Source organism: Orbicella faveolata, unplaced genomic scaffold (genome assembly GCF_042242905.1).
Source record: "Orbicella faveolata isolate gen_17 unplaced genomic scaffold, um_ofav_v1 contig_47, whole genome shotgun sequence".
NCBI classification, from domain to species: domain Eukaryota; kingdom Metazoa; phylum Cnidaria; class Anthozoa; order Scleractinia; family Merulinidae; genus Orbicella; species Orbicella faveolata.
In genome coordinates this window covers 24,944,202-24,967,294 of record NW_028301577.1, presented here as the reverse complement: position 1 = coordinate 24,967,294, position 23,093 = coordinate 24,944,202, and the positions used below count along the sequence as shown (strand labels likewise).

At 38.1% G+C, this 23,093-nt stretch overlaps 1 protein-coding gene across 1 annotated transcript in view; it reads left to right on the top strand.

The window, feature by feature from the left end:
- The window catches only part of LOC110052179 (uncharacterized), a 41,094-nt gene that overhangs the window by 15,394 nt on the left and 2,607 nt on the right, over window positions 1-23,093 (top strand). Inside the window, exons 14-38 of the mRNA XM_089280477.1 lie at window positions 638-806; window positions 1,212-1,334; window positions 2,831-2,913; window positions 3,448-3,580; window positions 4,049-4,123; window positions 6,841-6,920; window positions 7,745-7,842; window positions 8,959-9,056; window positions 9,562-9,635; window positions 10,362-10,479; window positions 11,063-11,238; window positions 11,793-11,899; window positions 12,079-12,186; window positions 13,191-13,260; window positions 14,229-14,344; window positions 15,148-15,313; window positions 15,950-16,062; window positions 16,526-16,691; window positions 17,896-18,008; window positions 18,570-18,768; window positions 19,296-19,416; window positions 20,067-20,158; window positions 21,139-21,220; window positions 21,964-22,094; window positions 22,848-22,982. Coding sequence (XP_089136603.1) covers window positions 638-806; window positions 1,212-1,334; window positions 2,831-2,913; window positions 3,448-3,580; window positions 4,049-4,123; window positions 6,841-6,920; window positions 7,745-7,842; window positions 8,959-9,056; window positions 9,562-9,635; window positions 10,362-10,479; window positions 11,063-11,238; window positions 11,793-11,899; window positions 12,079-12,186; window positions 13,191-13,260; window positions 14,229-14,344; window positions 15,148-15,313; window positions 15,950-16,062; window positions 16,526-16,691; window positions 17,896-18,008; window positions 18,570-18,768; window positions 19,296-19,416; window positions 20,067-20,158; window positions 21,139-21,220; window positions 21,964-22,094; window positions 22,848-22,982 — 2,946 coding nt within the window. The remainder of the gene's footprint in view (window positions 1-637; window positions 807-1,211; window positions 1,335-2,830; window positions 2,914-3,447; window positions 3,581-4,048; window positions 4,124-6,840; window positions 6,921-7,744; window positions 7,843-8,958; window positions 9,057-9,561; window positions 9,636-10,361; window positions 10,480-11,062; window positions 11,239-11,792; window positions 11,900-12,078; window positions 12,187-13,190; window positions 13,261-14,228; window positions 14,345-15,147; window positions 15,314-15,949; window positions 16,063-16,525; window positions 16,692-17,895; window positions 18,009-18,569; window positions 18,769-19,295; window positions 19,417-20,066; window positions 20,159-21,138; window positions 21,221-21,963; window positions 22,095-22,847; window positions 22,983-23,093) is intronic.

Genomic DNA, 23,093 nt, shown 5'->3' with positions numbered 1-23,093 from the left:
GACATTTGTGGGGAAGAAGGTGTGACTAGCCCCAAGAGTGTCTGTGTGGGAGGCTAATGTGTCTCTTGTTGATTAAAATCACCTGATTGAAATCTAAACTAAACAAAAAACAGAGTCAAACATGGGGTGCATATACGTGAAATCTAGATACTGTGACCTTTGTCACCTCTGAATAAAGATTTCTTAACGATCAGGTACATGATCATGTTGGGTGGTCGCTTACCAGAAACAGGAAACAAAAGAATATGTCAAACTTCTGGCCGAAAAACTGGTCGCGGTTGCTTAAGACAATTGACTAGTGGTCGCTTGCGAGAGAGTTCTTGGAACAGTATTTGACTGAGAAACAAAATGGTTATTTGCAAAGTGGTCACTTACGGGAGGTGGTCGCTTACAAGAAGTGGTCAAAATGAGAGAGTTGACTGTAGTTTTAATTCCGATTGCGAAGATATATCAAACACTCAAAACAGTGTCTGACCACAATTCCAAAAACCACAATGTTTTTCAAAAATACTCTGCCACCTGTCATATTTTCAACTCTTCTCTCGGTGTTTGGAAATGTGGTGAAACACATTCTTTTGTGTTTGATACATTACCTAAGCTTGAAGTGAGTAACTAAAAGAAACAATTTTAATGGCAGGTCCATTGTGTAATGCTTCTGGTTTTACCAAGTTTACGGATGGCTGTCTTCTTGGTCGCCAACAACAGTTCGAGACCAGAAATTTCACCCTACCTTGCCATACAGGTCGTGACTATAAGAGATTCAAAATTGTTCAAAACTGTGAGTGCAACCGAGATGATTTTGAATGGTAAGGAGATTCCAAAATTGATCATCTTTTGCTTGTTGTCATGCATGTGTTGTGATGTTAGTGAATCAGTGAAGTTGGTAGACAGTTCATTTTGAAGATCTCACCCAGCCAGCAATTTTTTTGAATTCTCACCTATGGACAGACACTCGATTGAGACGTTGATCGCAAGTCGGCCAAGTGTCAACCGAGTCATCAAGTGAGATGTCGATCAATAATATTGTTGATCGAGATGTTGATTGAGTGTTGATCGAGGATGGATCAAAGGAATTGATTGACACTCAACAGTGGATGCCTTTAGTACACAAGATTCCATTAATTTGCTTTTGTTTTTGCTGCATCTTGATGCTTGCTTTTAACATAATAAGATTTCAGGTGTTTAATCAAAGATGCTTGACTTATTTTTAGTGACTATGGTTTTGAAAGAAAGCGTTTTGATGAAGACTGTACTCGCATTAAAAGTGAAGACTTGAATAATGACATTATACCTGATAATTGTCCTGAGGGTACAAACTACAACAGGACCCAAGGGTGAGAAATATAATGGTATCTTTAGGTACGATTACAATAATTATTTAAGTGCAAGACTACTTTGGGCAGTAAAGAAAAGCCTGTTTCAAGGAGACAGATTGTTCAGCTAGTTTCACGAAATATCAATTTCACCTCAAAGAAGATTACCCTTTTGTGAATTTCTGAGGAGCAAAGTATCAAAAGGCAAAGGTTTTTGAAGCATAGAATGAAGTCAGTGAAGAGAAATGGTTATGAAGCTTGACAAGAGTCTATGATATAATCTGTGTTTGTTTGCTGTTGTGGTGTTATGATGTCTGTCTTGTGGTACGACTTGTAGCCACTCCACATATTAAATTGTAGCAATGTAGATAGAGGACCACCCTAATTAACTTAGTGTTAGCTTGGTAAATATTGTTCTTGTTCTCATTCTTGTTCTCATTCTTGTTCTCGTTCTCGTTCTCGTTCTCGTTCTCATTCTCGTTCTCGTTCTCGTTCTCGTTCTCATTCTCGTTCTTATTGTGATGATGATGATGATGATGATGATGTTATATGTGCAATAAATAGAACTGGTTTTGACTTGTGTCCAAAGAAACATGGATACAATCATAATTTAACCGAAGCAAAACAAGAAAATGTACACTGTTGTAGACCTTCCAGCAGCAATCTTGGCATCTTTGTCAGGGTTTTCAAAATAAGCTGGCGCTCGACACAAGTCACCGGCTACATCAGGCTTTTATGCCGGGTACTTTTTGTCACAAAGTTTGTTAACACAGTTGAACCTCCCATAAGCGCTTATGGGAGGTGGTTGCTTATGAGAGCTTAGACCATAATGGGTCAAAATTTTTCCTCATCAGAATGTGGTAACTGCCGAGACTTACCCCACGTGCCAACGCCGATGCAATGTTTTATTCATGTAAAAGTCAATTTTGAGAAAAAAAATCTGGTTCTTCCCATTGAGAAATTTCCGTTTCTTGTACTAGCCAGAAATACGATAATGTTACAGCACCTTATTATTCATTTTTCGTTCCATTAATCTGTCAAATGGTTGCTTACGGGAGGTTAAAAACAAAGGAAAATTTCAAAGTTTTAGCTCTAAAAGTGGTTGTGATGGCTTAGGAGAGGTTGGTTGCTTACAAGAGGTTCCAAATAATAGTGATTTAACTTGGAAACTTTTGGTATTTTGGAAAACTGGTTGCTGAGGAGAGGTGGTTGCAACCAGAGGTTTGACTGTATGCATTTTTGTGTCACCAACGTAATCATGATCTGCTCTTTCTGAGGACATATATAAACAGGTGAAAATCTAAGCAGTGTGGCTATTGTATGCACCCTGGTATGTTACAGTCAGTCAATTTGCCCAGTACCCGGCCCTTAATGAAACCCCTGGAAGTTCAAATTAAATGTAGAAATAAATCTTTATTCATAAAATAAACGTTTTTGGGAGAAAATTTTGAGTAGACTGTAAGTATATTTTTGACATCATCCTCTCTTGAATTCTACATTCTCTTATTATGTGTTAGGTTCCGTAAGATCGAAGGAGACACGTGTGTAAATGGATCTGAGAAAGACTTTTTGCCAGTTTCGACACCCTGTCCTATCAAAGGTATAGATAGCCTTTTACTATGTTCATAACCAGGGCTCGAAAAAAACTTGACTCCAGCTTGCTCTTTGGACAGGTAGCTCTCAAATTTTGCTTGCCGTTGGTAAGACTTAGTTTGCTCTTAATTGATTTAGTTGACCAACGACATGCCTGATCCCTTGCCCATTAGGCAAATGAAGATGTACAGTATAGCTGCTTGCCAAGCAGGAAAATTTACATGTCTAGGACAACCAGGCGGTACTTTTTTGGAGCCCTGATAACTATTTTCCTTTATTAGCTATTATGTAATGAGGGAACTTGAACAGAGGAGGATGTCAAGGGAGCCAACAGAAACAGCTTCAGAAATGGAGTTGATTTTGAGTCGAGTTTTTAGCCCTGAATTAGAGTTGTTTTAGCAATGTAATCGAGCATACTCTAGCTTGCAATATATGTACTTTCTGGACAAGATAGATATTTATCATGAGTCACTGGAACCTTAAACTTAGAGCATGTTTAGGATACAGTGTCCTTTATCAGACTGTGTGTTATTTTTTGCAGAGTTGCAAAATTTAACCCTAACAGGCAAAGGTAACAATGTCACTGAAGATGGCAATATTGCAGTTGAAACTGGGGCCAAGGTGTCTTTCACTGCTTCTCTTGCAAAAGCATATCAGCCAAATATTGCATATAGGTGAGGGTTGTGAAACAACGTCATGATTAATTTTCTTGTAAGAACGATTTGAAATACCTTCAGTCAGGACACAACCTTTGATAAAAGATTGATTGACAATTTCTTTATTCTATTGGGAGTGTTGCTTAGAACAAGTGCATGTAATTTCTTTGGTTTTCATTTGGAGTGTAAGAGAGATGAAAGTCCATGTGGCAAGACTTGGGATATCATATATGTAAACTGCCACGTAAAATTCACCCTGCTCCACCTTGGATTTGGTTTAACTTGCCCACTCATGGGGCTAGCCATATATAATAAAAGATGTTTTTGTCAAGCTTCACACTTACTGAATTGTGGGAAACGCATGTCTACTTCTTGAATTCTGGTGAAAAAATATATTGTAACCAATATAGTGGGTGAAAGTTGAACAATGTTGTGAAGAACGTGCAGAAAAGTCATTAATATGTCTTCATGTTGCTTTGTAATCAGGTGGTTCTTTGGAGATGGGCAAGGAGCAAAAGGGACAGGAATAAAATTTGCCACTCAGCAGCACGTGTATTCCAAGTAAGATCCACTTAATTAACCACACAAGTCTTTGGTACAAACTCAAATGCAAATGGTTGAAAGATGCAACTAACCCTTGCCTGCATTTATTTTGAATACAATTATACACTCAAGCATGGAAAATTTGGACAAGCTAAAAATAAGCCAACTGATCTCATATAAATACTGCTATGGTGGCCTCATGGTTAGTGTGATCGCCTCCGGATCGAGTGGTCTGTGTTCGAACCCTGCTGGGGACATTGTGTTGTGTTCTCAGGTAAGGCACTTTTCTCTCACAGTGCCTCTTTCCACCCAGATGTATAAATGGGTACCAGCAAATTTAATGCTTGGGATAGTCCTGTGATGGACTACCATCCCATCTAGGGGAAGTAGAAATACTCTTAATCACTTCATGCTACAGAAACTTTACAGGAAGTTAAGTGTGAGTTAAGATACATGGAAAAAGCTCATGTGGGAACTGAATTGCTTAACAGCAAAAGAAACACCGATGCCATCTGGAAGGTCATCAACAACTGTATGCCAACGAAGAGCCGAAAAATTCCCTTGACAACTGAAAATCAATCTGCTCTGACCAATAAATTCAAGAAATACTTTATATCAGTGGGGAGTAAGACTGCTCAGAAAGCTTGTGACCTTGCTATTGAGCATAATTTTGATACTTAATAAAGAATGTCGACAGTGGAACCCGCACCTGGTCAGTGTTCGGAAGCTTTCCAGTTTCACACAGTGCTAGATAAGTATGTGGAGTGCATTACTTAAGGCCTCCCTTCAAACAAAGCACCTGGTTATGATTAAGTCTCTGCACGAGTACTCAAGGACAGCCTACCAGTAATTCTTCCATCGATCACAAGTGTTATGAACAACTCTTCCTTTGTAAGAGCATGGAAAATTGCTGAGGTGACTCCTATCCTAAAATCAGGTAATCCTGAAGATCCGTGCAACAATCGACCAATGTCTCTTTTGCCTATATAGTATTATCAAAGGTGTTGGAGAGTCTGGCTCATGGGCAGTTTGTGGAGTTTGTAAAAGCAAGCAAAAAGCTGGCCTAAACTCAAAGTGGCAACGGCAAGCTTCATTCAACTGAAACCCCCATTCTCCATGTTACAGATGAACTGGTGCAGGCGGTTGATGATAAAGAGATCTCTGCTCTGGTGTTACTTGATGTATCAAAAGCCTTTGACAGTATTAGACATGGTTTTTTATTACAGAAACTACAAATGCTAGTTGTTTCTTCCCAAAGTCTTGACTGGTTCCATAGCTACCTCGTTGGCCGCAGGCAAAGAGTACGCATCCAAGATGCTATCTCTGATGCTCCTCCATTGAAATATGGAGTTCCTCAGGGGTCATTATTAGGGCCAGTGCTATTTACCATTTATGTAAATGTCCTGTTGTCTGTCCCTTCTTACTGTAAATCAGCCTGTTATATTGATGACTCTAAACTGTACTTGTCCTTTTCGTCATCTGATAGTTTGACACGGATAGCGAGGAGGAAGACTAGACATCACAAATTTCAAAACAACAACAATGGCTCTTTTCAGAGCCACCCAGTTCTTTTCAGAACCACCAAATCTTAAAAAAGTCAATGACCAATGTTTAGTGTCTTTTATTTGTCTAGTTTTAACTGTAAGTTCCGGTAAAATTGCTGTCGTTAGATTTTTTTGCGCGAAAATATTCGGCTATAAGGCGCACCCCAATTTTGGCAAAAACTTCCCACGAGAAAACAGATTTTCCTCGAAAAAACCGTGCGCCTTATAACCGAGAAACTACGGTATATCTACTGCAATCAACAATCTAAATGCAGACCTGCAAAGTGTCTCCAGATGGTGTTGTCGAAATTCTTCATTGATAAACCCTGATAAGACTTAAGTCTTAATGATTGGTGTGCCTCAACTTCTTCATCAGCTGCCCACAACATCTGTTTGGATGCTCGGAAAAGAAATCACACTCATTCCTGTTGCCGATGTTCTTGACATTTATCTTGATCAGTCGTTGACTTATAATGAACATGTTACTAAGATAGTTTCTACCTGCCTTCATAAACTTATACAAATAAATAGAATCAAACATTTGCTAGATAACAAAACAGTGCTTTTCCTTATGGGTTCCTTTGTTTTCAGTACACTATATTACTGCTGAACCGTCTGGTCAAATACTAGTAAATATAACATCAAGAAACTCCAGCTGGAAACTCTGTCTGTATATATGTCTGTATGTATGTAAACTGAAATAAGCTCTGGCCTGATGGGCAACTTGGCTTGTATGCAGGCTTTACCTTTTACCTTATTGTTTGCTGTCACGAAAAAGCCTTATGGAGACAAAATCACTGTACATCCCCAGTGTCTTATAAGGCTCCTAATCGGTGTCAGAAATCTATTAAGCCCTCTCTTCCTCCATACTTTTGTCGTTTTTGACATCCCAGACAATAAATGGCAGACTGCTTTCTACCTGTAGCAGTCTGAGTATAGCCTTGAGTGAATTCCGTGTGGGATTCATAGCTGAGTTTTGTTAATAGCATTATCTTCATTTTGGTAGTGGCCAGAGGAGCAATTTACAGTTAGTGAAACAGTAGTGGTGTAGTAGTGAAACAACTTTTTTCACATCCTTATGGGTTATTGCTTTTTCCACTAGTTTAACTACCATGATAGTTAACCCAAATCATTGATATGCTTTTCTTTAACTAGAACATCATTTATGCCAATGTTATTAATATTATTCAGGCCTGGGAAGTATATTGCATCAGTTGTTGCATCAAACACTCGAAGTACTCTTGTGCAGATATTGGAAGTGCATGTTCAAGGTTGGTAACTTGTAATACTTGGTCAATAAGCATTTGTCGCATGGTGCCTGTCAGCCTGTGTTCTTGATAAGTAAGGTCTCTTACCAGTCTCAATATGTGGTAAAGTTACTGTGATCAAGCTAAATGGACTGCTTTCGTACCTAATCATGAAGCACTTGATGACTGGCCCTAAGGGAAACAGCGAGTTTTGTTTCCCCCCAGACCCTCAATGTTCCCTGAGGTGAAGCCAAGGGGAACATTGAGGTCTAGGGGAAACAAAAGTCATTGTTTCCCGTGGGACCAGTCATTAAGTGTTTTGTTATACCACCCAACTCAAAAATAGAAAAAAAATGCAAAGATGTCATTTGCTTGATGCTGGCTGGCTCACAAATTTGCCACGGTTTCAAGGACCACGACCTGATCACGTGCGAGTCGAAAGTTCAAGTTGTTGTTTCCATAGGGAGTTGGTGGGTTTTGTTCACCCTAAGGAGTTTTGACCCACTTTACGTGGCACGTTCTCCTCCAATTGGAAAACGCATTTGAGTTGGGAGGTATAACAAACCTTTTTGGTACACTTTGGCAGCATATCAGATGAGTTTGGTCAAGACATGGTCCAAAATACCCATGGCAAGACCAAATGAGCCTCATATGCCTAAAAATACGCAGAATTGTAGGTTTCCTGTTGTAATCCTTTAAAGTCTCTACTAATAAAAACAATTAAACTACTTGCCTTTGTTTTCTAGTAGTCAACTTGGCTATGCCTTGTTGACTATTTGCTCATAGAAAACTTGGGTTGTAATCTAATTGTTAAAGTTAATATGATGGATTTTTTTTTGCTCCTGAAGAAAAACTTGCAGCCAATAGAATGATGATGAAGTTCAGTCCCAAAGATCCTGGTGTAAACGAAGACGTCCTATTGGCTGTACATCTTAATTATTCAGATGTAAGTATAGTTTATTACATTGAGATTAAATGTTAATTGCAAAATTTGTGATTGGCTACAGTCATAATGATAATTGTAATCATAATCACGATCACGATTGCAATCTCAATTGCAATCACAATCACGATCACAATCATAATTATAATAGTGAAGCTCCGCCAGCCCGAAGCACCACCAAGCGAAGCCCCATACTCATATAGGAAAGAAAAGGAAACCCTTGAATTGATTTTCTCATGGTTATCATGGTTAGTGGTATTGCTCGTGGGCACATACGCACGACGGCGACAGCGACAGTTGTGCAACATGGCGGCCACAATCCAAATAATAGGTTGACAGAGACATGCAACCTTGGTTTACTCTGTACTTCTTTGATAGTGGACATCCATGTTGATCAATTGACACCTGTCAAAACAAGGTATCTGCTGACAAGTATCACATGACTTTATCGCAGGCTCAAGTTTTCAGCTCATCGAGGTCACTTGTTTTTTTTGAAGTTGACCACTGACCAAGTGCTGGTTTTTAATTGGATTGCGGGCTCATGTCAGGTTAATTTGTTGAAAACAGGGCAAGATTGTTCGGAAGCCAGTTAACGCTGACCCAGGATTAAAAGTTAACCGAATTATAACTTTTTCTTCTATACACATGTTTTTTGCTGCTTTGTTTTGTGTATATGGTGATTATTAAAACTCAAAACAGAAGGCCAAACAATATACAGAAAACCTCACCACAAAACAAAACTCAAATCAAAAGTCTACCTTTTCCTGGGTTAGCTTAATCGGGCTCTGAGCAACCCGGCCCAGGAGCTACGCTTCAGAAACTTCATGACCTCATCTGAACAAACCTTTTTTCATAATCTGTTATTATAAACTGGTTTTATACATTGTTAACAAATATAAAGATTGAAGTTTCTTTGGCTAAGCGCCACACCAGTGGTTTGTAACAGACTGTCGAGTACCAATATGCCAACACTGATCCAGCTTCAGGCTATGAAATCTAGGTATCTTTGATATCAGCTGTAAAACAGACATGTCTATAGAAATGCACCATTGTAGTTACAAATAATGTTAGTGACTGGACTTGTTTGTTGACAATTTGTTATCAAATGCCCATTTTCAGGTAGAAGTTGGGTATGTTCGGTATAAATGGACATATGATGGTAAAGAAACTCAAGGATTGCATCCAGTTAATATTCTTAGCTTTAGTGAAGCAAAGAGGTAAGGAAAATGAAAGCTAATACTCGATTTTTAACTTTTGAAGCATTGTAGAATAAAGTATTTGTAATAATATATTAATTATAATTGTGCAGTTCCAGAAAATATCCATAATTCCTCCACAGAAGGGATTGGAATTTCTTGGTGCAGGGGTTGGGGTTTCTGTTACTGTAAGGCCAAAAACCTTAAATATATGAAGTGTTGTTGGAATTTCCAGAGGGGTGTGGGGTCTTAGAAAAAATCTCCTCTGTTGGGGAGGTGTGGATATTTTGTAGAACTACACTTTTTGTAACCTTCAGTTTGTTTTGTTATGAAATACACAATTAAGATATTTTTACTCACAGCTCCCTACCGCTGTTGCCCTCCTTTGAAAAAATCTTGGATATTAAAAGCAAATTGATGAGTACTTCAACCTTTATCGATAATTTATTCATGGTTGAACGTAATTACAACCCAAAGTGCAACACATTAACTGCTTGAATTAATGCTTCATATCTTTGCCTTTTAGCTACGTCGTTACAGTCACTGCAACAAATTATTTGAACTCTATAACAAAATCTGTAACAGTCAAAGTCTTGAAAGGTAGGGTTAAACTGTCCAAGATCTTTTACTTTTGCTTTGGAATAGCACCTCACTTCAGCTATGATTCAAGAGATTGGATGCCTATATAGATAGATAATCTTTATTTATCCATGGTAAAAATTCGTCAGCTTTGAAAATACTTAATACCCAATAACAAATTGAGATGGAAACTACAGTTACTCGAGTTTTATGCTTAAAGCGATCATCAGACTGATGATCTGATGATCGTTTTAAGCGTGAAACTCGAGTAACTGTAGTTTCCATCTCAATTTGTTTCTCGCTCTACATGTATTTGTATCGAGCACTCCTACAATTGTGTGAAACCACTTCTATTTTTCTTTGTTTAATACGCGATAACAAATATAATGAAGAATGTTTAGATAAAAAGCTGAATTCCACAAATGCTGTGCCTTACTGTTCTTGATTGAGTAGGTTTTGAATTGCCCAAGGGACTCTGCTACCCTTAAGCCACAAGGAAGACTGTTCCAAAGAATGGCACCACTATAGCTGAACCTATTTTTGTAATAGTTTGTGTGCAGTATTGGAACATTGAGTTTATTCTCAGAGTCCCTTAGGTTATTTGCAGTTTCCTGCCTTTCAAATGTAGAACTTAAAGATAGTTTGGACCTGTGCGATTGTAGTTCTTTGTAGCTTTACTGCAGGCTAGCTGGATTTTTTCCACCCTAGAAGTTTGAATTAGTTGACATGCTTAATTTTTGTCAACAGACCTCACTCCTGTGAATGTTACAGCTAGTGTTCTTGGGCCCACAAGAGTTTTAGTTAAATGGAAACAATTTGCCACAGAAGCTATTAAGCTCATCAAAGAATACCGGGTTTATAAAAGGTAAGTCAGTGGCTCACAATAGAGAGCCACAAAGAAAGAGCCAAACATTTCTCACCCATCTTATTCTCTAGTGTGACTCAAATCTGGTGTTAGAGTTTTCATTTGATGTTCTGTTGAGAGATGTTCTACCAGAATGTGGTAAAAATGTCATGGTTACTTGTATATACCTGTGACAAGTGTAGCTGGGGAGCAGGAATGGCGCAGTGGTGAGAGCGCTTGTCTCCCACCAATGTAGCCCAGGTTCAATTCTGGCATAGTGCCATATATGGGTTGGTTTTCGACCTTGCTCCAAGGATTTTTCACCAGGTTCTCTGGTTTTCCTCCCTCTACAAAAACCAACACTTCAACTGGGATAGAGGATCCACATGAAAACTTTCCAAGACTGATCTGGCTTCCTCTCTAAATATTGTGATTTATTGATTGATTGATTTAATATTTTATTTATATTGTCCCCCTCTATGAGCAGAGTCATGTGGCTGATCCTGTTTGATGTTGAAACTTTGTTGAAAAGCAGTTAATATGTTCGAAAGTATATCTAACAGTAATATCAAAGTGTATCTATCTATTGTATGCTTTAAATTAGTACTTCAGGTAATGTTGAATTCAAGATGGTGTCCTGCACAAGTCTGACAAACTCATCATGTATACTGGACAACCTATCTCCTGCTACAACATACTACCTCAAGGTGTCGACATATTCTCAAGAATACAAGGAGTCCACATTTTCAAACCTTGCATTTGTCACAACTAATACCAGCGGTAAGTTTTAACATTTTCTGTCTAGTCAGGACACAAGTTTATTATTTGGTCAGAATTCAGTCACTAGAAATTAAAGGATTTTTCAGTCTTCATGAGATGCAATACTAGGTAACAACGCAATATGGATCTAAAGCTACTACAAGATAATTCTTTTGATGTAAGGTACATTGTGAAGTACCCTAATGGTTCCAAGTTTAGTGTGCAAACATTATTTTTACTTACTTAATCCTCTCCGTCCCCTATGGGACATAATTGCAACAACAATCCCTCTCCATTTATTCCTATTTGTGCAGCATGTTGTTCCTTACCCCATGTGAGTTTCACCTCACTGAGCTCAGCCATGACAATTCAGTGCTGCAAACATTGTTACAAAGCGCTGATACAGATGATACTTAACTTTCGGAAGAAGTTAAGTAGAGAAGTCTGTCTTGCTTGATATGGTTTGTTTGGGAGTCTTTTGTATTGTGGCACACTCAGCATGCCGGTAATGTGCATCTCAAATTTTTCCACAGCAGCATTTTAATTATTCAACACTTTATCGTTTTCCTTTCCAGCTCCTGGGGCACCTGAAAGCCTTCGTGCATATCCTCTTAATTCTTCAGCCATTAAAGTGGACTGGAAGGCTCCAACAAACCCCAATGGACCCATCAAAAGTTACACAGTAAGAGATAAATACATTATGCACCCTACTAGCTTTGTGCTTAGTAATTTTTTGCGTACAGCACTCTAAGAGTAATCAGCTCTCTGTAACTCAGGTCTGACCCTGTCTGTGGTACAGACTTAAGTGACAATTTGGTTAACACACTTAAAAATTCTGAAATACTTTTTTTGTTTTGATAGATCCGCTATTGGTCCCACAATGACCCCACTGTGAAGAGTGTTGACAATGGTCCTTCACTATTCAAAATCTTTACAAAATTACAGCAAGATACTGTTTATTTCTTTGAGGTAAGCTTCAATCTTTAAAGCACATCATGTATCTTAATCCAAGCTTTTGTGTGTGTATCCTAACCATTATTAAATCATTTGAACCCAGGAGTATCAGTAAGAACAGTGTCTGGGGTTCATTACTTGCAAAAATTTTTGGACAATTTTAATTTATGACCAAAAAAATGTCCAAAAATAAAACCATCCAAAATTTTTAAGTGTCTGAATTTTAAGCATTTGAAATATTATTTTACAGTATAGTTTATAATTTTTAAGCAGCTCTAAAGCTCTTAGTTTCCTTTACAAGGCAAACTCTAGTTGGGACACTGCGTGAGATAATTGTTTTTGTTATTTTCTCCTTGGTTTTACTCCAAAATCTTGAGGGTGCAGTAAAACTATCTTTTTCACAGACGTTTTTGGTCTTAGTCATATGTTGAAGGCATAAATTTACTGTAGCTATGTTTCATCACAGTGTCCAAAATTTTTGTTTGAAATTTGTCCAGAATGAGACAGAAAGTGTCCGAAAATTAAACATTCAAAATAAAACATCCAAATGTAGTGTTGGTGTCAGTTATATCAGTTTACTCTGGCTCCAATGGGATTCAAGGAATTCAGCCTTTGCAGTTACATTGCAAACACCTTTCTACTGAGCAATGAAGCCATTTGGAGCTGGTCAGCAATGAATTTTCTCTATACAGGCCAATGATTTGATGAATATGAGATATGAATATGGTTCTTGTAAGGATGGATAAGAGATATTTGAAAACATATTTCAGAAAATTTGTCATCTGGTGTTTCTTGAGAGGGAACCCTAAGTAACAAGCCCCATAGTTTTTATTAGGCTCCCTCACCATTTTGTTTTCTATCCCTTTAATATATAAATTGTAGTTTTGTATCTTCATTGTAATCTTGTATATTAATTTTTGTCACTTATGTAATTCTATTTTTGTTTGTGTGGCAAGTCAAAAAAAAGATAAATAAAAAAAATAAATGAATAAATATTCAATTGCCTTTTCTTGTCGCAGGTCTATATAAATAGTGACTCTGGTCGTAGCATAGCAGCAGGGCCTGCCCAAGCACTGACAAAGTTATCAAGTAAGGGGTTCTTTTTGGCTGTTTCAATGTCAAATTGTCCTTACCTGACACTTAAGTCTTAGCAGGGTGCATGGAAATCAATTTTTGAGTGTGCCCTCTAGGCAAGTTTATTCTCACTATCCACCTAAGTTTTAGCAGGGTGCATGGAAATCAATTTTTGAGTGTGCCCTCTAGGCAAGGTTATTCTCGCTATCCTCTGTGTCCCCCCCCCCCCCCCACCCCTGCCCCGCTTCCCCAGAAAGAAAATTTTACTAAGCATGATTAGTTAAGTTAAAACTAAATTTAGTAAATTTCCTCAAAACTTTTCCCAAAAACTTAAAAAAACGTCAAGACTTGCAGTTTTTTACTCTTGTTCTGTTCCATTCCAGTTGTTCCAGTCGCATTAGTGTTTAGTGGATGTTTTTGAAATAAATTATGTTTATTATTGTGACACACAATAAATATATTATAAATATAATAGTTCTAGATGTGACGGTATGTTAGCTTTATTTCGTTTCTCAGATACGTTTTATCTTGTCATTACAAAACATTTTTTCATTCCACTTGTATGCCCCCCCTGGATACAAGCCCCCCCCCTGCCCCATTTATAAGCCCTTCCAAAACCCCTTATGAAGTTATATAAGCTCGGTGCTTTAACGTAGGATTTTACCATAATATAATAAACATGCTCCTAAAATAATAAAGCTGGAACAAACTATACCCATGGTACTAAGACTTAATTTGCATCTTGAGCTCAGTTAAAGGAACAGCCTGTGCTATATGTTCTGTCTACTTTCAACAATGTAATCCAGGGCCACGCAATGGGCAAATTGACCAGCTGTGAGGATTATTTTGCCTGCCTGGTTTGACCATCTAGAGGAAAGTTTTTCTTAGAAAGAAGTTAATTCAAAATGTTGTGCCTGCAGTGAAGACCAGTTGCCCTTCTGCTAAAAATGTTAATGAAGCCCCTGCATAACCATTTATTTCAGAGCCAACCCTTCCACCACGGGACCTTAAGAAAGTGTCAGACAACGGTACTTGTGCTATACTAAACTGGAAACCACCATATCTTTCAAAGTCAGACAACAGGTCATTTCCAGCCAAGGTAGGTAAATGGAAAATCTGCCAGTGACTACATGGCTCCAAAGCTGTAGGAAATTGGAAGTTGCGTTTTTGTTGTGTTTGAAATCATTTTAGTGCCCTTTATACCAACCTGTAGTATCCCATTCAGGGAGGTTAGAAATACCCTGAGATGCTTTGATGTGCTTCTAGGCTTGAAGACAATCTTTACCTTGCATTTGTCTGTTCAGCAAGTGGTATTGTTTCTGTACGATTGAATCAAAGGGCGGTACAGTGCAGAGGTTTCAATAAGGGCTAGTAGGTAGGTCAAGGCTGCCTATGAGCCAAGTAGTCTCATCTGAGGCCGGAGCTTATCCTGGTTTCTGTAGCATGAAGTGACTAGGAGTATTTCAACTCCCCCCTAGATGGGACGTTAGTCCATTGTCCACTGGGTAAATTGACTGGCTGTGAGGATGATTTTGCCCACCTGCTTTGACGATCTAGAGGAAAGCTTTTCTCGTAACTTAGAAGTTCAGTTCAAAAAAGTTTGCCTTTCTGCGAAAACAATTGCCTTCCTGCTGGAAATATCTTTAAAATCCCTGGCGGTGGTGTGGTAATTATTTCAATGTTAACTATTTAGAGTTGCAGGTCTGGGCCAAACTGGGCAAGGTTTTTTTGTTGTAGTTTTGACCAACACACTTTATGCTCACATATCTTTCTTCGTGAAAAAGTTTTTATTTGTATCAGTAGCTTTGCAATGCATGGAGCAGCAGCAATACTCCTTATTGAGTAAAACTACATCAGCTTTTAAGGAGACTTGGCTGGAACTCTGCCTTTCAATTATTTCAGGGTTACAAAATTCAGCGGCCAGATGGCAGCACAGTTGATGCTCCTACAAACTTTGCCATTATCTGCAAGCTACCACCTGGAGACAAATACGAGTTAAAAGTATGGGCTTATTCACAAGCTGGAGAGGGGCCATGGGCATCAATCACCATAAATACACAAATAATAAGTGAGTCTGTTTTCTATTTTTTGTTACTTTTTAAAGACATTTTGGATATTTTTTGATAAGAGAGGATTGGTGACTTGGCCCTTCAATATACAAGGTGAAAGGTGTTTTCAGAATTTTCAACTGTGATGCTTAAAACTTTCTGTCACTTTTCATTCATCTCTTGCTGAGATTTTGACTTTGTAACTGTCTCTCTGCATCATTTGACATTGTCATAGCAACTACATTTTGACATGAGGGTGAAGCCAAATTTTGTCTTTTTATTTCAACAGGATTCTTCATTTTTGCCCTCTTTTCTAGAGCATTATCACAGAATGTACTGCCTTGTTACATTCTATTCATCATCATTTTCAGTTAATGTCCTGTCAGTTTACATTATTTTCTGATTGTCTGAGAAAACAATGTAATATATGATGGTGGACTGCATGATGTCAAATATGTGATGTCAGAATGTGTCATGACCAATAAAAAACTGGTCATCTCTTAGAGCAAGCCAAAGGCTACGTATTAAATGCAAAACAATTCAGATATGTTTGACTACAACACAAACCCTGTGGAGTGGTTCCATCCACACACCCCTCCCCCTCCACTCTGTACCACTATGAAATCTGAGTTTTATGGTCATTTTGTTGATGATAGAGCCTGGTGCACCACAGAATGTGAGGGCCAGTAAGATACTTGCTCATGAAATAACATTAGAGTGGAAGCCTCCTGCACAGAGCAAGGGAAGTCTGACATATGAAGTTTACCAGGTCAGTATAAGGAGTATTCACAACATTACTATATGGCAAGGTAGTCTTGAGGTAAATTGGTTCTTTCTTGGTCAGGATTATACCCCACAGGCCATTTCCAATGGAAACGGTCATAGGCCATGTATTTTTTACTTTCAAGAGCTGGAAAAGCCAATGTCATATCATGTCATGTCATGTCTAGCCATGTCATGTGACATCATATCATATCTTGTTACATGTAATACAACAATATTTAACCTGTAGGAACTTTCAGAAAGCAGCCAACTACCTAAAGAACGGTTAAATTCCACTGTTTTCTTGATGTTTTTCAAACCGTCACAAGTTTTTCTATGACCACCATTGAATGTCTTTTTTAATAGGAACCTTTTAAAAGTTGCTTTAGGGTTGCTTACCTTTATAGTCGGTTTTTATAATTTTTTTGCTATGAGTGTTCAATGATTTTGATATGTTGTTTCATTTTCAGTTAAGCCCTCTCAGAGAGACGCCATTTAAAGTTCCTCTCTCCCAGACAAATTTCACAGTAACGCAACTGGATCCCTACAAGACTTACAAGTTTGCAGTTAGCGCTAAAAATAGTCTGGGCTCTAGTGTGAAGAGTGCAGTAGTGACAGCAACAACACAGCAAACTAGTAAGTTAGCCATCGGTTGTGCAGTACAGTAAAAACCCACTTGTAAGAACCTGGACCGGGTTTTTCAGGAGGAGTTAAAAGTTAAATGCAGTTAAATGCAATTTAACAGAGTTAACAACAAAGAGCGCTTGCGTTCCCCTGGTAGTCAGTGGTGTCGACACACATGAGCATGTGTCGGAATTCCATGTGCTTGTGGATCGTAGTGTGATGTACGTACAGGAGGCGTTTTTGGCGTTTTTTGTAGTGTGGCAGCTCATTGCCCAGGCAGTTCCCCTCCCACCCCTTTCCCTCCCTCTTTCCACCGTTTCAACAGTGTGACGGGTGCCTGTTCCTCTTACTGCATGGGGGCTCATGGCTGGGTTGCCAGGATTTGCCAACCGTGGGAGCAGTCTTCATGTAGGAGCTGGCTGCCAATGGTTGAAGCTCCTGGATGTCTCAGGTACCCAACCTCCATTTTAGTGATGCAGTTGTTAACCGAAGTATTAATTTGTCTTGTATAGAAATGTTTTTCACTGCTTACCGGTATGTTTTTTGTAGTTCTAGATTATTCAAACTCAAAACTGAAGGACAAACAATTTAAACAGAAAACCTTGCTGAAAAGTTGCAAAACTGAAATCAAAATTCTCGCTAATCCTGGGTTAGCTTGATCAGGCTTTGAAAGACCCGGCCCTGGTGGTTTAGGAATCGAAATTACTGGCAGAAATCTACCATATTAAAACCCAAAAATATAAGATCTTGTTTAGGCAAGCAAGATCAAGCAGGTTCTTATATGTTTGTGGGTTACAGCTACATTAGGAAGTCATGTTATTGAGGCAACACTACATTAACATTCTGTAATCAGTTGTGTTTGGTTTATCATAACACAGTTGTGAATAAATGACGTATACTTATGGACCAAACCCAATTGTAGTTATTTTTCTGGTTATCAACAGCTGTATCTCCTTCATATAAATTGAGAACCTATTAAAAATCAACTTAACCTAAATTGCCAAAATGTAACCCAAAATATACCGTAAGAACCTACTTTGGCAGACTTCAAAGAATGTAGGTTTTTACATGCAGGTTTTTGCTGTAGCTCAGCACAAAGTATTAAATTTGGCGTATATTAGAGTGTCTGAATTTCTGTTTGGATTACATCTTTGTGATGATCTACAAAGTGGTCATTTGACCTAATGGTGTTTTTTTTTCACTGATTTAATTTAAGTCCCTGGTATTGTGGAGTTTGTCACAACAGAACCCGTTCAACCTTACTCGGCAAGCATAAAAGTCACGTGGTCAACACCATCTGAACCAAATGGAGTCATCAAACAATACAAGGTATTAATTACAGCGAACTTAGTTGAACCTACAGTTGAACCTCTAGTTGCGACCACCCCTCTTCAGCGACCAGTTTTCCGAAATACCAAAAGTTTCCAAGTCAAATCACTACATTTGGAACCTCTTGTAAGCGACCACCTCACGTAAGCTACCATGACCATTTTAGAGCTAAAAGTTTGAAATTTTCTTTTGTTTTTAACCTTACACAAGTGAACACTTGACAGATAATAGAGCGAAAATTGGATAATAAGGTGTTGTAACAATACCACATTCCTGGACAGTACAAGAGACAGAATTTTCTCAATGGGAAGTACCAGATTTTTTTCTCGAAATTAACTTTTTACATGAATAAAACATTTAAAACATGGGGAAAGTCTCTGCAGTTATCAGATGCTAATGAAGCAAAACATTGACCCAACATGGTATAAGCTCTTGTAAGCGACCACCTCCTGTAAGTCACCACCTAGTCTTAGCTGTGGCTTTTGTGTACAACTGATCTAGCCTTGAACAGTCTTGAGCTTTTGAGCAATAATGTTTTAATTTCATTTCACTTTATTTCAGATCAAGTGGGGGAAAACTGTAATTGAAGACCCATCAAACACAGATAAATTTGAGGTTATGACAGTTGATGGCTCAGAGTCAGCATCTACATTTAAGCATCTATTCAGCAACACATATTACTCCTTTGCTGTGACTGCTGTAAATAATGCTGGTGAGGGATTACAGCACATAAGTCCAAAGAAGGAACGAACAGAAACAGGCAAGTCTAAAAACAGATGTTTTCTGCTACTTAACAACCACTGTCTGCTCTCCCCTGCCCCCTCCCCCCCCCCCCACCCTTATCCATCCTACTCCTCCTTCCTGGTGTTCTTCCCCTTCTTATTCTCCTCACACCCCTGCTCTTGATGCCTATCTGTTCATCTTTGTGTTATTTTTGAATCTGAAGCAAAATATAGTTTATGTATATATGTATGTTTTTCCCCTTGTCCTCCTACCCACCCCCTCCCTCCTCCTTTTCTCCCCCACCCCCACCCTCTTCTCCTTTCCCCACCCTCTCCTGCTTCCCCTTTGCCACCCCCATCTTCCCCACCCCTTACTCCTCTCCCCCTCATTTCAGTAGAATACTCCAATGAAAAATTCAACTCAAGTTAATAGGTTATGCACTTATAGAAAACTTGGGCTGGTAGTCTAATTGGTTAATATTTGATAGTGTCAATAATATGAGAATTATGTGGGTTTGTCTGTTTGATAGATGAATCTTAAGTAATTGTGATTACTGATCCCCAGCTCTAAAGGGCACAGAAACATTGAACATGACTTTTACTGGTCCCATTATGGATGATGAAAACAAGAAGGACTTCATCCGTCAGTTCATTAAAGTTGCAAGCATGAAAGCTAAGTTATTAGAGTAAGTATGTTTAGTCAAATTATTTGTTACTTTGAGTTTCTTAGCTAAGGTGCCTAGACTTGGTATATATTATACATTGACAAGTTGAAAGATTGAAAAATGAAATTTAACCATTTTTGTTTGTTAATGTTTTGTTTTTTTCAAGGTTTTTTTTTTCAATGAATTAAAAAAAGTTTAAAAACTCAATACTGGATCCTTCACGCGAGAACACTTTAAGATGTGGTTAAGTACACTTGCTTCTTTATTGCTATATGAATTAAGATATTTTGCTGAAATGTTCTTTAAGCTCATGGAAAAAACCTTGAAAGGAAAGACAACAAAACATCGACAAAAAAATGGATAAATTTCATTTTTTAACTTGTCAATGTAGAATATATACCAGTTCGTGAACTGTAAGGAGAGCAGAGTCAAAGTAAATAATTGCTCATGAAGTGACAATACTACAAAGACAATAAGTCTGGTCTGATACATGCCAAGTCTTTAAAAGTTATGAAGGATACCCGACTATGATATAATGTATTTTTGAGGAAATCTCTAACAATATTTCATTATTAAAACTTGGTCAGTTCTGTAGATGTAATGAAACTTGCTTTAGTTATAGATTAGAGCACACTGTGCCTTTGTGTTTGAAATGTTTCTTTTGGATTTAGGGATCGTATAGCTGCTGTTGAGGTGAAGGGAACTGAAGACCCAACTAGAGGAACAGTTGTGTTTGATCTCATTCCACCACTTAATAGCTCAGGTAATAGATGTACAGGTTTTGAAATTTCAATTGTTCAACCAATTTTATTTGCTACCATTTTGAATTCTTGACTGTGGCGGTGGCCAACCAGAAAGCTTTTGCTACTTTGGCCACCATTCACATATAAATTTTATTTCCTCGTGACTTTGTCTTTCTGAACTTTTTTTTACTATTTTCATAACTTTACCTACAAAATGTATCTAAATTCCCTATATAGTGTAAGTAAAGATTGAACTGAATTGAATGGAAAGCTCTTATTATATGGCTTGTGTCTGTAGCTGCGTGCGTTATGCCCATGGGCCTGCAAGAATTACAGTCCTGCGTTATAGCGGACACGCTTGGGGACATTGTTTAGTGTCCATAATAGTGAGAGTCCGTAATAGCGGGAGTCATTTCCAGTTAAACTTCTATAGCTTTTGCTGGGAATCTGGATTTTGTCTGTAATAGCGCGCGTCTGTAATCGTGGGGTGTCCGCAAGGTGAGAGTTGACTGTACACTGTAATAAACATCTTATTAACCTAGGAAATTCGGTTTTTACAGGAAAATCTCAAGCCTTGGCCATGCCGTATTGACCGAGCAATAGTGAGGTCAATACAGCATGGTCTTGGTTTAAGAATTTCCCATAAAAACCTTACTCTTGGTTAATAAATAGATAATAATCTGGATCCGTTTTTGTTTAGAATATTTTTAATCAAGACAGTTAGTTTGTCTTTGGGATCATTTAATTAATTACCTTGAATTGAGGAGTCAAATATTTTATCTCCCATGAAGATTGGTTAACAAATGACAGACCTACAAAGTTGACTAAGGTTTTGTTCTATTGAGTTTCAGTCAATGGGTTTCAAACACGCATGATTCAGCACTCTTTTGATGGGGACTAACATGTAGCCCTTGGGGATCCAAGGATTTATGACAAAACTGTCTGACAGATCAGTGAAGCAAAGATATTTTATCAACTCTTATAATAATGTTTTTTGTAGGTGTTTCCATGGAAACAGCCAAAGCTGCTATCAATAATGGCTTTAAAGCAAGTGATTGGATTCTTGACAGTGGCTCCTTAAGGTTTGTATCTACACTGTACAGTTTACAGTTTATTTGACTGGTTGACTGTGCATTAAGATTGGTGATTGTGAAGTTACAATTTTTCCAGATATTTTTCTTAACCTAAAAACTGCATCACAGCATGAGATACTTCACAGCTTCTTTAATACATGCATAATTTATACTTTGCCTTGATTTCAAACTGAGGGAACCGGGGTGAAACAATAATTTAGCTCATGAATGTGTCAAATGAAACATCTTTGGCTAGCCATTTAATGCATACCAGTCGACTCTCTGCAGAGTTCTGAAACTAACTCTTACAACACAAATTTATGATTTATGACTTGTTTTATGTAAATAGCTATTGTTGATGTCTCTTTATCTGTGTATTTAAGCCTACGAAATCTTTTCATTCTTTGTGAGTGTCTGTATCCTAACTTTACAATAACTAAATAAACACCTACAGGATGTTGCACAATTTTGCAGTGGCTTACAAGAGCATGTTGGGGTTGGGTCAGCAGCCTCACCTTATTACCCCTGAAGTATAGTTTCACACAAAACCTGAGACCTTTTCAAGGGTGGGTGACTGGGTTTGTAAGCCAAAAAAAATCAAATTGAAAGACGCCCTCCAGAGGTGTTTGTAAGACCATTTTTCTTTTTCTTTCAGTTCTTTGTCCAGTTGAAAGTTATCTCTACCATGTTGCCCCTCTGTTTGTTTGTTGTATCATAATCAACAAAGTAAAGTAATGCTTTTGTTTTTGCAGAACTGTTTCTAGAGAAACCGTTCCAGCTACACCAGAAGAGAGGCCATCAGTTGGTGCTCAGAAAGGTGGCTCACCTAATGATGGCAGTCAAAAGAAAAGTCTGGCCATAATAATACCCCTTGCATTAATAGGTACAACCTTTTTTTGCAGTGTAGTGAAATTGTTGATGTATAAAAATGTTTGGAGAGATGACACACACAGTAGAACTCCAGAATCCTACAAAGCTCTCCCAACTCACAGGCTTAAATTGCTGTAATCAGTTAATGACTAATTTAAATATTAAAAATTCGACACTATCCTGCATTGGAGAACACCTTAAGGACACAGGCCACGATTTTGAAGAGAGTAAGGCTGCTGTCATAGCTAGAGAAGAAAACAACTTCAGAAGGAGAATTCGTGAGGCCTTTGAAATTGTGTGCCAGTCCTGGATGCTCAATCAAGACCATGGATTTGAACTTCCGGCCCTATACTGGGATGTTTTGGCGCATGACTTGGTCCACCCAACTTCACGTGACAAATAGATTCCGGCCATGTTCAGTTGAGAAAGATGTTTGCACAGCATCGAAAGCTTGCGATTGCTAAAACATTGACTCTGCTTCGGTTTCTCATTTCTTATTATTCCCTCAACTCAGTCCTTCATCTTCCACCAGACAGTACTACCAGCATTCTTCCTACCCTCATGTCCCCCCCCCCCCCCTACGAACTCTTCCTATTGACTTATGATGAAAATAGTCTATCATCTGTTTATTTTGTAATTTATTTTGTGCTGTAGTTTTTGTAATGTTGTACTTTGTTGTATGTTGTTATACAAATAAAGATAATTAAGTGAAAAAACTAGTCTATTGTTTCAAACTGATTGATATTTTATTGTTGTTATTCTGCAGGAGTAGCTCTATTAGTTGGTTTGATATTTTTTTACATGAAATACAAATCACTCGAGAAGCACTACAGAAAGATGAGTGAAAAAGACCATGAGGAAGATGAAATGAAAGTTGTTTACAATGAGGAAATGCAAGCAGGTAATAGTTGCAAAACATTGTGTACTTTTTCTTAAGATAGAAAGACAGAAATTTGTATCTTTTACCTGTTCTTTGTGTGGGAGGCAGATGGGGGTAGAGCTGTCAGTGTGT